The sequence below is a fragment of the Chiloscyllium plagiosum genome, unplaced genomic scaffold (assembly GCF_037043375.1).
Source record: "Chiloscyllium plagiosum isolate Xiang-an unplaced genomic scaffold, Cpla_swu_hap1 HiC_scaffold_18, whole genome shotgun sequence".
Lineage (NCBI taxonomy): Eukaryota > Metazoa > Chordata > Chondrichthyes > Orectolobiformes > Hemiscylliidae > Chiloscyllium > Chiloscyllium plagiosum.
Genome location: NW_028270156.1, coordinates 45,373,227 through 45,388,701, shown reverse-complemented (window position 1 = coordinate 45,388,701; position 15,475 = coordinate 45,373,227). Strand labels below are relative to the sequence as shown.

Sequence of the window (15,475 nt, the reverse complement as noted above, 5' to 3'; positions counted from 1 at the left end):
GTGAAGAAAGAGCAGACAAAATAAAGCTGCATTCACTTCTGGGACTAAACTAGAGCTCCTTGCCTTTTGAGCAACAACTGATTTACAGTTAATGAATGTTCCATTCACCTAACTCAGATGTATTGCAACTAAAACAGAAATTGCTGAAGAATCTCAGCAGGTCTGACAGCATCTGTGGGAAGAAAGCAGAGTGAACAATTCATGTCTGGTGACTCTTCATCAGAACAATTGAAACTGTCAATCAAGTCCTGTCTCGCTTATTGTGCCCTTTGCTGTACTGCTCTATGATGATGATGATGATGGTGGTAGAAGACTGAAGACTGCAACCATTCTCCCAGCTTTGCAGAGTCCATCACATTTCCTCTTTGCCTGCTCCAGTTTTGTAGGGCACAGCATGCAAGAATTCTGTGGCACACTCTGTCTGCACTGTACTGCAAGAACATTTCCACCTCCCCCCATCCCCCAAAATACCCTGAAACCAATCCAACCACCAGGACCTCATCTTCAAGAGGACTATTGTCTGCTCCACAGTAGCCCTGATAGAGAATGAGCCTTGACAGCATTGTATCTACTCTCGGTGCCAGTCTGGAGGTTGTGTAACAGAGCTATTTATACATGGTTGCTGAGGTTAGTCTTTGTCTCCAAGTGACCATCCTTGTAAGGCATCCACCCTTCAAATGAAGTGGTTCTCAAGAATCTAGGTATCATGACATTTCTCAGGCTACCTGGCATAGATATCCAAGATGTGATAGCCATGATCTCAAATGACTTACATATTGACCAAATGGAGCACTTTACTATTGATGAAGTCGTATTTGTTAGGTGCTTGTAATATGATGTGTGTAAAGTCTATAGCACCCTGCACCTGGGTGGAGCCAGCTGTGTTAGCAAACTGTACGGTCCAGGCGACAGGACTGATTTCATCACAGAGGAAGTGCAATGTGGTATTGTGATCTTGCACATATTGCATCTTGACAATTTTGATACATTTTGAGTAGAGGCCTGACATCTCTCACCGCCTCAGTGGAACCTTGCTATTCATAAGCATTATTGTCGAATTAGGTGTAAGGATCAAATGTAGCAGTTCCAAAATTAGTGATACAAGACTCCTCCATTCTGAAGACCTCTTAGAGGTAGCACTGAGAATGGCAAGGGAACACAATGTACTCCAGGGGGCTTTAGTGTTCTGGACTTCAGGTGTGGCTTGACAGCACCACCACTGACCCAGATAACTGAGGCCTCAAGGAGACAACTGCTAGATTGAGTCTACAGCATATGGTGAGGAAACACCAAGAGCAAAAAACATACTTCTCATGAGTCTACCAGTTGCAGATGTACCTGTCCATGACCGTGTTGGGAAGAGTGACCACTTCACAGTGCTTGTGGAGCCAAAGTCCATCTTAACATTTCAGATGCCTCTATAGTGTTGCATGGCAGTACAGCTGTGCGACATGGGACAGTTATTAAACAGATTTATGAACTCAAGATGGACATCCATGAGGCATGTGAGCCATCAGCAGCAGCAGCAAAATTAGACTTAAATGTGATCTCATATAAATTCAAGGTCCCACAAATCCCCAATTGCACCGTCATCGTCAGACCAGGGGATCACCCATGGTTTAATAAGAGTACAGATGGACAAGTCAGTACCAGCACCAGACATACCTAAATATGAGATGTCCATTGTGTCATCAACATGGATTACTTGTGTGCCCAACTGTATAAGCAGCAAGTGTTACACAGAACTAACCAATTTGACAACCAAAGTATCATATCTGAGCAATGCACTCCTGGCACATCCAATCATGAATGTGGTGGATAGCTAAACAACTTACTGGAGATGGAGGCGGCTTAAATATCTTCGTAAATGATTGGAGAGCCGAGCACATCAGTGCAAAAGATAAGGCTGACACATTCACATAATCTCCAGCCAGAAATACCAAATGGAAGATCCATCTTGTCCTCTTCCTGAAGTCCACAGCATTACAGATGCCAGTTTTCAGCCAATTCAATTCACTCCACGTGATCTCAAGAAACAGCTGTAGGCACTGGATACTGCAGTCTTTGGGTCCTGACGAGATGCCAGCAATAATGCTGAAGACACGTGTTCCAGAACTTACCACACTCCTAGCCAAGCTGTTTCAATACAGCTATTGCACTGGCATCTGCCTGGCAGTATGGAAAATTGCCCAGGTTTGTCCTGAACCTTCAAATAACAAACCCAACCTAGTCAATTACTACCATATCACAATACTCTTGATCATTAATAAAGTGCTGGAAAGGGTTATGAACAGTGCTATCAAGCAGCACTTGCTGAGCAATAATTCAAAGTTCCATCACTGCCATTCAGTTCCTGACCTTATTAGCCTTCGTTCAAACATGAACAAAAGAGCTGAATTCTGGAGGTGAGGTGAGATGAGAGTGACTTCCCTTAACAGTAGCTGCCATGTGTACCATCTACAACATGCACTGCAGAAATTCCCCTAGTCTCCTTACACAGTACATTCCAAACCCATGACCACTGCCAGCAGTTACATTGGACCACCACCATCTGTAAGTCCCAATCCAAGCCTGGTTTGGAAATATATCATTGTTTCTTCAGTGTTGCTGGGTCAAAATTCTGAATCTTCCTCTCTCTAATGGCATTGTGAGTGTACCACATGGACTTCAGAGTTTCAAGGAAACAGTTGACCACCACCTTCTCAACAGCAGTTAGGGAAGGGCAATAAATGTTGGCCCAGCCAACACTCTCCACATTCCTGAATGAATTAAAAAAGACTGGATGGCAGGATTGCTCTGTAAGGAGAGATTGAGAGGCCGTGCTCCAAAGGTTAGTAGGAGAGATGATGCAATTGAAGCGTCAAAAAATTCATACAGGACACCAGAGTAGATGCAGGAAAGATGTTTCACCTGGGTAGAGAAATGTTTAGAATTTTCCACTGCAGCAAGCTGTGTAAACTGTCCTTTAGTGTATTCAAAACAGTTGCATAGATTTCTAGATGTTAATGGCATTAAAAAAGAGGATACTTAGGAAAATGGCATTGAGTAAAAGTTGTGTCTTTATTTAGTTGAATAGCAAAACAGATTTCATATTTCATGGAAGCTGGGAGAGAAGAATATAAAGGGAAAAACTGGGATATGATGGATGGGAAAAGTAATTAAACAATAAAGTTAAAGGAAGCTGCAAGGTAAAAAGAGGTCATGCAACAAGTGAAGCTGCAAAAGATGTGTCAAGTGGAGTTGGAAATGGCCATGGCAGAATTAGCTATTAATATTTTCTGTTAATTGTAGAATGTACAGCTGCTGTTTCAAACATTTGGGGGCAGCGATCATGATCTGGAATTGTTGAAGCTCTGGGATTGAGTCTTGGAGGCTGTATATGTCTATCAGGTCCTTTTAACCTGCTTACTTAGATGATAAGTGTTTAAAGGCAATCCTGGAATTAATGTTTATTCTGCCCTTACATTAGGTGCTGAAGAGGTCTTGCTGCTTGCCAGAAGAACAGACTTACGACTCATCTCCTTAGACATGCCAGATTTCACAGATATTATTCTTCAGCTTGATGATATTCGACATACAATAGCAATAGACTACGATCCAGTGGAGGGATATATTTACTGGACGGATGATGAAGTTAGAGCTATTCGTCGTGCATTACTGGATGGCTCAGGGGCCCAGACATTGGTAACTACAGAAATTAACCACCCAGATGGAATAGCTGTTGATTGGATAGCAAGAAATCTTTATTGGACTGATACAGGAACTGACCGCATTGAAGTGACCAGACTTAATGGAACATCTAGAAAAATACTGATAGCAGAAGGTCTCGATGAACCTCGAGCTATTGTCCTTAATCCAGTGACTGGGTAGGTGTGCAAAGGTTTTTAGGGTAATCGCTATTTAAATATTATTTAAATATTACATCAGAATTTAAAAAAATGATTTTTTGCATGCAGTGTTTTAAAGTATACAAGTGTTAAATTGTTTTGCTGTTTTTGAGTGCCAACTATTGCGAAGTTGATCCATTGACAAAAACGCACCATCGGAATGTCTGGATCATTATTGTAAAGAAAGCAGTAATTTGTGTTGCTTTTAGTCCACACTGTAATGTAATCTAATCTAATCTAGTTTACTTCACAAAATAATTAATTTTATCAATATTTTTGCAGCTACATGTACTGGACAGATTGGGGTGAAAACCCGAAGATGGAACGTGCAAACCTTGATGGCTCTGACCGAATAATTTTAGTAAATACCTCTCTGGGTTGGCCCAATGGCTTGGCATTGGACTATGCTGAAGGCAAACTTTACTGGGGTGATGCCAAAACAGACAAAATTGAAGTAAGTTTTGAAAGGAAACTTGAGCTGGTAATAAGATGCTATTGGAATAAAGTAACACAAGGCATTTGGTATACATTTGAAGCCCGAAATGAAGCAGTGGCGAGCTATATTGTATTTAAAGTCAGGAACTATTTTTCATTCGGCTGGCAAGGATATCCTGGTATTATTAAAAATGAGCTGCAGTGGTAGGGGCACCAGCTCCACAGGTGAGAATGGTACCAATACAGGAAGTGATGATGTCTTAATAAATAAGAAATCTCACGCTCTAAATGTAATTTAAACTGTTAATTAGTTTTTAATGTTGAGGACAATTATCGTACTTTTTTCTTGTATTGTTTTCATGGATTATATCATCTACACAATTCAATTTGACCTGCCATGGTGATAGTAACATTGCTGTTGCTGGCAGAATGTCAAATGTGATATTTTCTTTTTCAGATATCATCTTCTTTCAGAATTGTTCATTCTAATTATTGGATACTTCTTCGGTACTTTAGTGCAAAAATATATTGCAAGTTAATTTGACTGTAAGGTCTAACAATATAATACTAGTGGAATGAAAAGTAATCATTTGTTTTACTTTGCACATTTACGCCTGTTTCAGAATATAATCTCACCATCCTTGACTGTTTTCTACCTCCCGTTCTTATCATTATATTCTTTATTGTATGAAGGATTTGTTTTAATTCCTTTATGAAAACTGTGTGAGCAGTTCTTAAGTTATTTGGTTTTGGAATTTGAGTGTTGCTGAGCAGCCATCATTTATTGTTCAAACCTAGTTGTTGTTGAGAAAGTGATAGTGAATCATGTTTTAATTTTTAATATTTTAATTCAACATAGTGCAGATACACCCTATGTGCTATTAAGGAGGAGGTTCCAGAATTTTAACCCAGTGATAGTAAAGGAATGATGAAATAATACCAAGTCAAGAAATTCTCTAACTTGGAGGGGAACTGATAACTGTTGGTGTTTCCACTGCTGTGCCTGCTCTCCTAGATAATGGAGATTGCGGTATTAGAAGATGCTTTAAACTGTTAATTAGTATTTAACACGTTGTTGAGGATAATTATTGTACCTTTTTCTTGTGTTGTTTTCATGGATTATATCATCTACACAATTCAATTTGACCTGCCATGGTGATAGTAACATTGCTGTTGCTGGCAGAATGTCAATTGTGATGTCAATTGAAGAGCCTTGGTGAGTTGTTGCATTGTATGTTATGGCTGACTGACTCTGTTGCCACTGTGCTTCCATCATTGATGGATTGGGTGCCATACCAATCAAATCAGCTACTTTGTCTTAAATGGGGCTGTGCTTCTTTAGTGTTAATGACTGCGCAAATCTTGTTTTGTGTCTTGTAGTAATTGATAGGTTTTGGGAGTAAGGAAATGAGTTACTCACCACAAACTTCCCAGCCTCTGAACATATCCTCCACACACAGTATTTCTGTGGCTTGTCACGGTGACTCCAAAATATTGATAGTGGGGGCATTCAGCAATATAAATGCTACTAGACATCAAGAGGAAGTGGTTAGATTCTCTCTCATTGCACATTGGTATTGCTTGGTAAATCTGTAGCATAAGTTTTATTTGGTGATTACAAACCTCCATCCATAAGGTAGTAATATTTGTGCTATTAAATAAAATTAGAAGCATTAAAACATAATTGGGCCCAATAAACCCATTGTTTTTGCATTAGATTGATCCTGTTCAGCATACCATATAGCCGCCTTCCTTTATTTTCTCTCAAATCCATTTATGTATCTGCTTAGTGACCTTCCCGGCTAAGCTATTACACAGGTGGATAAATCGTGTTTCATTTACTCTTATTCCTAATTTTTCAATTGTCTATATGTTCCTGCCAATTGTAAGCACCTCATTTGACATTTTTCACTTCACCAATCTTTCCTGTCAGTTTTAGTGATTGATCTACCTTAAGTTGAGGGTCTTTCTACCAGTTAACACGATATACCATTGTTTTGTTTAACATATCTCTTGCTTAGAGTTCCATATTTCCAAGCTATTTTGTGTATATTCTCAAAATTAAACCTTTCATTTAATGGCCAATTTACCAAATTATTGGCTATGGTGTATGATGTATTTATTTCTTAAATGGACAGTATCAAAAATGAAGAAACTATTAAAGTTAAGCTTGTGGAAACTGGAGTTTAAGGTTAGATTTTACTACCCTAGTTTAGAGAAAACTGTTTCCAGATTCACATTATATTTGTCCTTTTGCTATTCTATAGACCTGAGGCGAGTGTTATGTGGAATTTATATATTGACATATTATCTGAGCATTATAGTTAAGATAAACTTGTACCTATTGCAGAGTCTCAGCATTTATTGCATTCTGTTTCTTCTGCCTTGTATGGAGCCATTAAGACAAAAAAAAGAAAAAAGAAAATAGTGACTGTTAAATCATTATCTTAAGTTTTATGCCTCAACTCGAAAATATCTTGACAGGAACGTTGAACTGTGCAAACATAGAAAAGAGCAGAAGGACTCAGTGATCAAACCCCAGCCCCCAATCCAGCAAACTCGCATGGTGCACAGCTGGCATAATTGGGCACCACACAATTTAAGAAAATATTTTTTATAGTTTTGTGGTACTTCTGTCCTATATAACTGAATCATGTGGCATGCTTAACCTCTTAAAATTCTACATGCATTTCATCCATGTAATTTAATTTGGGAGGGAGGGAGGAATGTTGACAGCTGTAGTGACTTGTATAGGTTTTCAGTCTTTGTGACTGCACTGGTGGCACTTCCTTCAAATGTTACTTGACAAATTGTTTCAATATTTATTTAATATATTAAAGCTGTTGGAAGAATTTGCTGTGAATTGAAGATTTACATGTAGGGTTATGTAGCAGGCAAGAGTATGTGTGAAATTTCATACAGCAAAACCAGCACTTACTTCTCTGCTGGCAGAAAGCTTTCCATCTGCGCTGTTCAGTTGCAGCACAAAGAAGCCAGTCACTTCATTAAAATCTTGCATTCTGAAGAAGCCATTTGGCACAGCTTGTCAAACCTTTCGTGACACCAGACTATATAGGGCTTTCCCTCAAGATTTGGCACCCTGTGGTAACATTGTTTGCAACTAAAAAAACTTCTGAATTGGCAGAGATTGAAAAAAATGTGATAAATGAAAGTATATTTAAATTTTGCATGCTTTAAGTAAATTGAATGATTTACAAGTTGAGCAAAATAGAGCTTCTGTGCAGTAGATATTTTTAAAGCAGATTTGCATTTGTTTTACACGGATTAAGGGACAGAAGCAGGGATAAAGAAAATGTTGTGTCCTGACTGACTCTGTATAACTAATTACTAGCAAAACATTTTTCCCTCTAATAAGTTTAATTGTTGCTTAATAATAATGCAAGGAGTAGACAAAAGAAAAAGTGTACAGCATCATGTAATGTCTTTATTTTGTTCTTATTTACTTGCATCATCTGCAACCTTTAAGAAAAGGAAACAAAAACTTCAGCTGTCTCTGAGATACCAAATGAGTTACCTTACATTGTAAAAAGCACAGTATTAGTCACTGCTGGAATGATTCCTGTGCAGACTACCTTGTTTAAAGTCCGTTCACCCAGAACATTTCATGGTGATCAGGTCAAAACCAACAAAGTCACAGGGAGTTTGTAGAAAACAATTGTTTGATTAGCCACTGCAAATGAATTTATTCAGGAATTAACTAGAGTAGGTGAGTGTTATTCATCATTCTCTGGAATTGCATTTCCACATCAAAACAGATCAGGTCTTTGTTCACTGGAAATAAGTTACTCAGGTTTAATGAACAGTCAAGTCTGGTTAGATTCATAGCCTTCACCTAAGATAATTTACTTTGACCAAGAAGACAGGAGCAAGATTAGTAAGGGAGTAGCTAATCAACCAGAGTTCTACCTGCATTTGAAGATTATCCACTGCTGGGCATACATAAATTTCAAATGACGGCAGAGTTGAATCTAGTGGTGTTCTTCTGTAATGGGCGTTATACCAAGACTTAGTTATAGAGTCATAGAGATGTACAGCACGGAAACACACCCTTCGGTCCAACTCGTCCATGCCAACCCAATCTAGTCCCACCTGCCAGCACCTGGCCCATACCCGTCCAAACCCTCCCTACTCATAAGCCCTGAAGAAGGGCTTATGCCCGAAATGTCGATTCTCCTGTTCCTTGGATGCTGCCTGACCTCCTGCGCTTTTCCAGCAACACATTTTCAGCTCTGATCTCCAGCATCTGCAGTCCTCACTTTCTCCTTCCTACTCATATATCCATCCAGATGCCTTTTAAGTGTTGCCTAGGACTTGTTTGTCATTTTGAGAGGGGAGGAGAAAGTGAGGACTGCAGATGCTGGAGATCAGAGCTGAAAATGTGTTGCTGGAAAAGCGCAGCAGGTCAGGCAGCATCCAAGGAGCAGGAGAATCGATGTTTCGGGCATGAGCCCTTCTTCAGGAATTTTGAGAGGGAAGCAGAGAGATCTTGTAGAATCTACTTTAGAATCAATACGTTCAAGAAAAGTGGAATAAAGTGAGAAAACTGATAGAAAAGCTACAAGACACAAGTTAGGAATCTGATGGAATACTCTCATTTGCCTGGATTGTGCAACTGTAGTAACACTGAAGAAACTCTACGTCACCTGAGATAAAGCAGCTGAGTTAGGTCAACATTGGTCTGCTCTCTATTGGGGAGATGAAACACAGACAGCACTGGCAGCATGGTGGCGCAGTGGTTAGCACTGCTGCCTCACAGCGCCAGAGACCTGGGTTCAATTGCTGCCTCAGGCGACTCTGTGTAGAGTTTGCACATTCTCCCCATGTCTGCGTGGGTTTCCTCCGGGTGCTCCGGTTTCCTCCCACAATCCAAAAATGTGCAGGTTAGGTGAATTGGCCATGCTAAATTGCCTGTAGGGTTAGGTGAAGGGGTAAATGTAGGGGAATGGGTCTGGGTGGGTTACGCTTTGGCGGGTCGGTTGGACTTTTGGACCGAAGGGACTGTTTCCACACTGTAAGTAATCTAATCTAATCTAATGTCAGATCATGTTTGCTTTGAAAAATACCTACCTTCCATTCATAATGATGACCCGGAGCTTCCAGTTGTCTACTACTTCAACAAACCACCTCACTCCCACACCAATATATTCTGTCCTGATTCTGTCATTCCATGTTTTATACCAACCACACAGCCAGTCCTATCATTGACATAGGTTGCTTATAGCACAACCTACCCATTCTCTCCTACTCTCAGTTCTCATTATCACTTCTGTCCTGGCCTACTATCAATGATCTCAATTGTCCACACTTTTCATAGCTCTCTTTGGCTCTTTCCCCACTTATGTGCTCGACCCCCCCCACCCCCAAACCTTTTCCTACCTGTAATCTGTTTTGATGAATAGTCACTGGACTTGAAACATTAACTCTGCTTTCTTACCACAGAAGCTGCCAGACCTTCTGAGCTTCGCCAGCAGTTTGTTTTTGTTTCAGATTTCCAGCATCCACAGTTGTTTGTTTTAAATTACTTGGATTAACATCCCATTCACATGCTTAACTGTTCACTCCCTCCACTACCAATACCGCAGCAGCAGCAGAGTATACTATCTACAAGCTCAGAAGCAGCTCACCAAGGCTGTTCTTGTAGCGCCTTCCAAACTCTCAACCGCTACCACCTAAAAGGACAAGTGTGGCAGATATGTGGGAACACCACCACCTGAAAGCTCCTCACACATCATCTTGGAGTTATTTCACTGGGTCAAAATCCTGGAACTCCCTTCCTCAACATTGTAGGTCTAGCTATGCCAGATGTACTGCAGCAGTTGAAGAAGGCAGCTCACCATGAGGTTCTTAGGAGCAATTAACAATAGCAATAATTGTTGATTTTTCTAGTGACCCATCACGTCCCATAAATTTTAAAAAATGGGTAAATAAATCTCATATCAAACTCCGAGCTGAGTTCTATATAGTCATGTTTCCAACATGATCTTGTGATTTATTAATGGTTATTTATTAATGGTTAACTTAATAGAATCTCATGAATAGATGGGATTTTGCAGTCTCCTTTTGCTGTTCCAGCAATGTCTTTGGAAGTTCATTGGGGGAAGTTGTAACCTCCAAAAACAGGAAAGATTGTGTCAGATGGATGTTTAAAAAATCTCAAATCTAAACTCAAGCCTGCCCACTTGCACTTTGAACAGGAATGTTGAGGTTGACCTTGAATCCTAGGAAAAGCTAACCCAGGGTTGTTGCAGCTGGCACAGCCATATAAAAAGTGGTGTTACCTCCCTCAAGAGCAAGTGTAAATCAATGACACAGAGGAAAGATATGATGGGGAAATCCCAAGACAGACAATCTTCCAAAACTCATTCATACGAGACATCCTGACTTGTTTGCAATAGAACCTTCTGAGTGCAGATCAACATTAATCACCTGCACGTCTACAAGAACCTTATCAAACACCCCTGATGATGAACATGGCCATCTTCAAAGAACAAACAAGAACATAAGGAGATGATCAAACTGCACCCAAGTGGTGCATTGTTCATTTAAATATTTTAACATGGATAAGTTACTTAGATTTTACCTTCCGTTTTAAATTTTGGTTACCATTTCAATGTGACTCTTTAATCTCCCCCTCCTCCTCTTCACCTTCTGGCTATTACTGGGTTCCCTAGCACCTCGGCAAGAATAAAATGTTCAAATAAGCCAAATTCACATTATTAAGTGATTTGTACAGGAGTCCCATTATTTGTTTCTTAGTTTTAAAGTCTGATGAACAGTTTGACATACAATGGATTCCTGTTCTTAGACACACTCATCACCTTGTATTAGAGTCATAGAGATGTACAGCATGGAAACAGACCCTTCAGACAACCCATTCTGTGATAATGCAGTACTAACTGCTACCTGAGGAGAGTGATGTTTGCTTGTCTGATGGATACATGGATACTGAAATAATGATAGGAAAAGTACAGAAGTTAAACACAAGTATTAAGGAATATGTTTCAGCTTTAAATGAATATATGAACTGCTATCATTTTCTGCTGGTCTAAAATTGATTTCAAGCAGCAAGGATAATTAGTTATTTAACTTGGTCAACCTTTCACTTCCAACAATTTTATCAGCATTAATCTCTTTCTCATGAAAGTTGTGAAGCAGTCTGTCATTGTCCATCTTCTAGATCTTTCTGTCACAATGGCCTTCTTTCTTAGACAGGAGTCGTGAGAAGGAAGTCTGTTTCAAAAGCCAAGTGAATATTGGGGTGACATCAATCAGGGGTTCAACAACCATTGAATTCTCTATGGAAAAATGCTATCTCTTTTGTCAGTCTTCAAGTGATTTGTTTTTATAGCAATGACTTCCCTCTTCACTTTCCATTTCTCAAGAACTTTATATTTAGATGTGCAAAAAGAAAAAAATAAACATTCCGTATAATGAACTGTACAAGACTGAAAAGAGGAATCCTGTTTGTGAAAAGGCTATGCTGAATTAGCTATCCAGTTATTCATCGATCATCTTGTAATGAGGATAATGGGTCAGAAAAAATAGTGTTTATTGTGACAGAATTCTTTTTACATGAATGATCATATATATATATACTGCACAGAAAGGTGACTTTTTAAATATAATTTACATTCTTATTTGAAATGTTATTGTCGTAGTAGCACCACTCTTGCTATTAATGGTGGGGTAGTGGAGGGGCAGTTTGGAAACCTTGACCATAAGCTGTTTTGCTTTGACTTTACAATTCTGGATGAGCTGCCATTCTATATGATTATAAATAGAGGAATAAGAAGTGCTTCCCTGTATGAAGGTCTCTGCAGTTGATTTACCTCTGTGTCAGTTACTTGTTTGCGTACGTTCTGGACAGGAACATTCTGTTGACTTTGTGGACGGAAAGGCAAAAACAAACATTTTGAAGCATTTTTTTCAGAATCATAAGGAAATGCGGCACTCCAATGATTAAATTGCTACACAACATTATCAAAAGGAAAATGGTTTTATTAAAGCATATGTGCTTATGGATTTGAACAGACATCTGACTTTTAACATCCTGTATTTAAGAGCTTTAAATAATAATCTTCAATGGCTGTTTGTACTGAAGAGAGCCATTAATAAATCAACTAAGTCAAACATTCGTCATTAAAACTACTGCAAATACCATGTTACGGTGTTGCAATATTGAAGAAGTTTATTTTAAACATTTTAAAGTGCTGACAAATCTGCTTGTATTTTTTCCCCACCCCCACCCAATCCTTTCTTCACAAAATAGCACTTTCCGTTTAATTGTCTTTTCTGAGGGTGACATTAGTAATGCACTTTTTTCTCTTTTTGGGCTTTTGTTGAATCTAAATGACATTAGTACTCAATCATGGTTGCAGAATAAGGCTCGTCTTTCAGGGTTTTTGATTGACTGGCGTGGTTCTGTGGGAAAGGAAGCTGTCCTTTACTTGATGGGAGGTGACCCTCACCTTCTACTCTAACAATGAAGACATAATGGGGACCTGATTGGGATGTATGAGAATCCCCACAGTCTGCACACACTCCTTTTAGCAGAAGTGTCTCACACTCGAACTTCCATTTGACAATCTTTCTTTCACCATTCCTTTCATAAATGCACTGCAGAGCCACTGAAATGCACTGATTTTATTCAAAATCTAATATATTGTTAAAACTTTAGACAAGTAAAGGCAATTAAGGTTAATATTTTTCTTACCAATTTTTTTTCCAGTAAATTACCCAAATAAACATTGTGGTTGAAAATGCTGGAGAATGTAATTAATGACAGTACACGCATATGTGTTTTTGCGATGAGTCTTTATAGTGTTCAGTGTCAAAGATAAAATAAACATCAGGGTTGTTGATTGAAAGGACTTGAATATGCCTTGTGGCATTTGGTATGTGCCTATTCACTGCCCGAATGACTATAAATGGAAGACTTTGAGTCATGTAGCTCTCCTCTCAGGCTCCCTGTGTAGATATCCTTGTGCTTCTGAAAGCTGAATTCTGAAAAGAACCTTGTTCCTTCTGGTGAACTAAATTATTCCTGGAACAACTTTTCTTCTTTCAATCTTGAGAAAGGACTGTGGCCATAAATTTCTGACCAAGCTCTGCACCGCCTTTATTTCTAAGGTTGTCGGATGATTCTTGTGCCAATAGTCACATGACGAAATAACCAGAGATGCATTTCTGTGTAACTTAATATACTAAAAGATATGTACGGGGCAGCACCAGCAATCTCCAAGCTTTTCATTGAAACTTTGTTTCTAGTCTGCTTCCAAAGGTAGTATATTTTATCTTTCCTACCATATTTTGGAAATTAGGCTAAATTTTTGGCACTTGATTTTTTTTTAAGTGTTTTAAAAATAACTATGTGTATTAATTGCTTTTTGTCATGGTTTTTTTTTAATCCTCAGATACTTTCGACTACTATCAATGCAAATTTTAAAGATTTTTAAATGGAAATGTCTTTTGAGATCAATGTTCTTTAAACCCTACAGTAGAGTGTGTCACAATCTAAACAGATCTTAAAAGGAAAGATAAAGTTTACTAGGTGTGAGTAATATTTTAATACTTTAAAATCCACCCACTTTCCTGTTTAATGTGAGAGGTTCCTATTTGTACATCATGTTGAATGTCATGAAATTATAAATAACATATAATAATTGTCACCACTGCTGACTTCAAATGAATGCTGTACATAGAAAACTTGCTGAAAAAGTTGTGATTATTATGCATATTTTAAATAGTGCTCTGGAAAGGAAAGCGGATTCTGAGCATAATATGTTGGTCATGGTAGTAATGTTCTCATAATTTCTAAATTATATTTGTTGCCAGCACTGAGCCAGTTTCTGTACCATGGCTGATGTTGCATCATCAATGATCTAGCTCCTCCCATGTGTAGTTTCATTATTCTGAATATATTTTGAACAGCATTAACTCTTTAAAAAATAACAAAGAATTGAGTGAAAACTTCAAACCTAATCAAGGTTTAGATATATCAGGTTACAAATCTCACAACACCAGGTTATAGTCTAACAGGTTTAATTGGATGCACTAACATTCAGAGCACCGGTCCTTCATCAGGTGATTGTGGAGTACACAATTGTAAGACACAGAATTTATAGCAAAAGTTTACAGTGTGAAGTAACTGAAATTACACTGTTTGTTAAGTCTCTCATCTGTTAGAATGATTCGTTTGGCCGAACTGGTCTTCACCCTTAACAATTTCTCCTTTGAATCCTCCCACTTCCTCCAGACCAAAGGGGTAGCCATGGGCACACGTATGGGCCCCAGCTATGCCTGTCTCTTTGTTGGCTACGTAGAGCAGTTTATCTTCCGTAATTACACCGGCACCACTCCCCACCTCTTCCTCCGCTACATTGATGACTGCATTGGCGCCACCTCGTGCTCCCGCGAGGAGGTTGAGCAATTCATCAATTTCACCAACACATTCCACCCTGACCTTAAATTTATCTGGACCATCTCTGATACCTCCCCCCTCTTCCTGGACCTCTCCATCTCCATTAATGACAACCGACTTGACACTGACATTTTTTACAAACCCACCGACTCCCACAGCTACCTGGAATTACACCTCTTCCCACCCTACCTCTTGCAAAAATGCCATCCCGTATTCCCAATTCCTCCGCCTCCGCCGTATCTGCTCCCAGGAGGACAAGTTCCAACACAGAACATACCAGATGGCCTCCTTCTTTAGAAACCCGCAATTTCCCTTCCCATGTGGTTAAAGATGCCCTACAACGCATCTCGTCCACATCCTCCACCTCCGCCCTCAGACCTCACCCCTCCAACCGTAACAAGGACAGAACGCCCCTGGTGCTCACCTTCCACACTACCAACCTTCGCATAAACCAAATCATCCACCGACATTTCTGCCACCTCCAAACAGACCTCACCACCAGGAATATATTTCCCTCCCCACCCCTTTCCGCCTTCCGCAAAGACCGTTCCCTCCGTGACTACCTGGTCAGGTCCACGCCCCCCTACAACCCACCCTCCCATCCTGGCACTTTCCCCTGCCACCGCAGGAACTGTAAAACCTGCACCCACACCTCCTCCCTCACCTCTATCCAAGGCCCTAAAGGAGCCTTCCACATCCATCAAAGTTTTAC

General features: G+C 39.5%; 1 protein-coding gene across 1 annotated transcript in view; it reads left to right on the top strand.

The window, feature by feature from the left end:
• The window catches only part of LOC122557826 (low-density lipoprotein receptor-related protein 5), a 222,221-nt gene that overhangs the window by 117,001 nt on the left and 89,745 nt on the right, over nucleotides 1–15,475 (top strand). The window contains exons 6-7 of the mRNA XM_087996571.1: nucleotides 3,470–3,866; nucleotides 4,170–4,341. Of these exons, the coding sequence (XP_087852697.1) occupies nucleotides 3,470–3,866; nucleotides 4,170–4,341 (569 nt within the window). The remainder of the gene's footprint in view (nucleotides 1–3,469; nucleotides 3,867–4,169; nucleotides 4,342–15,475) is intronic.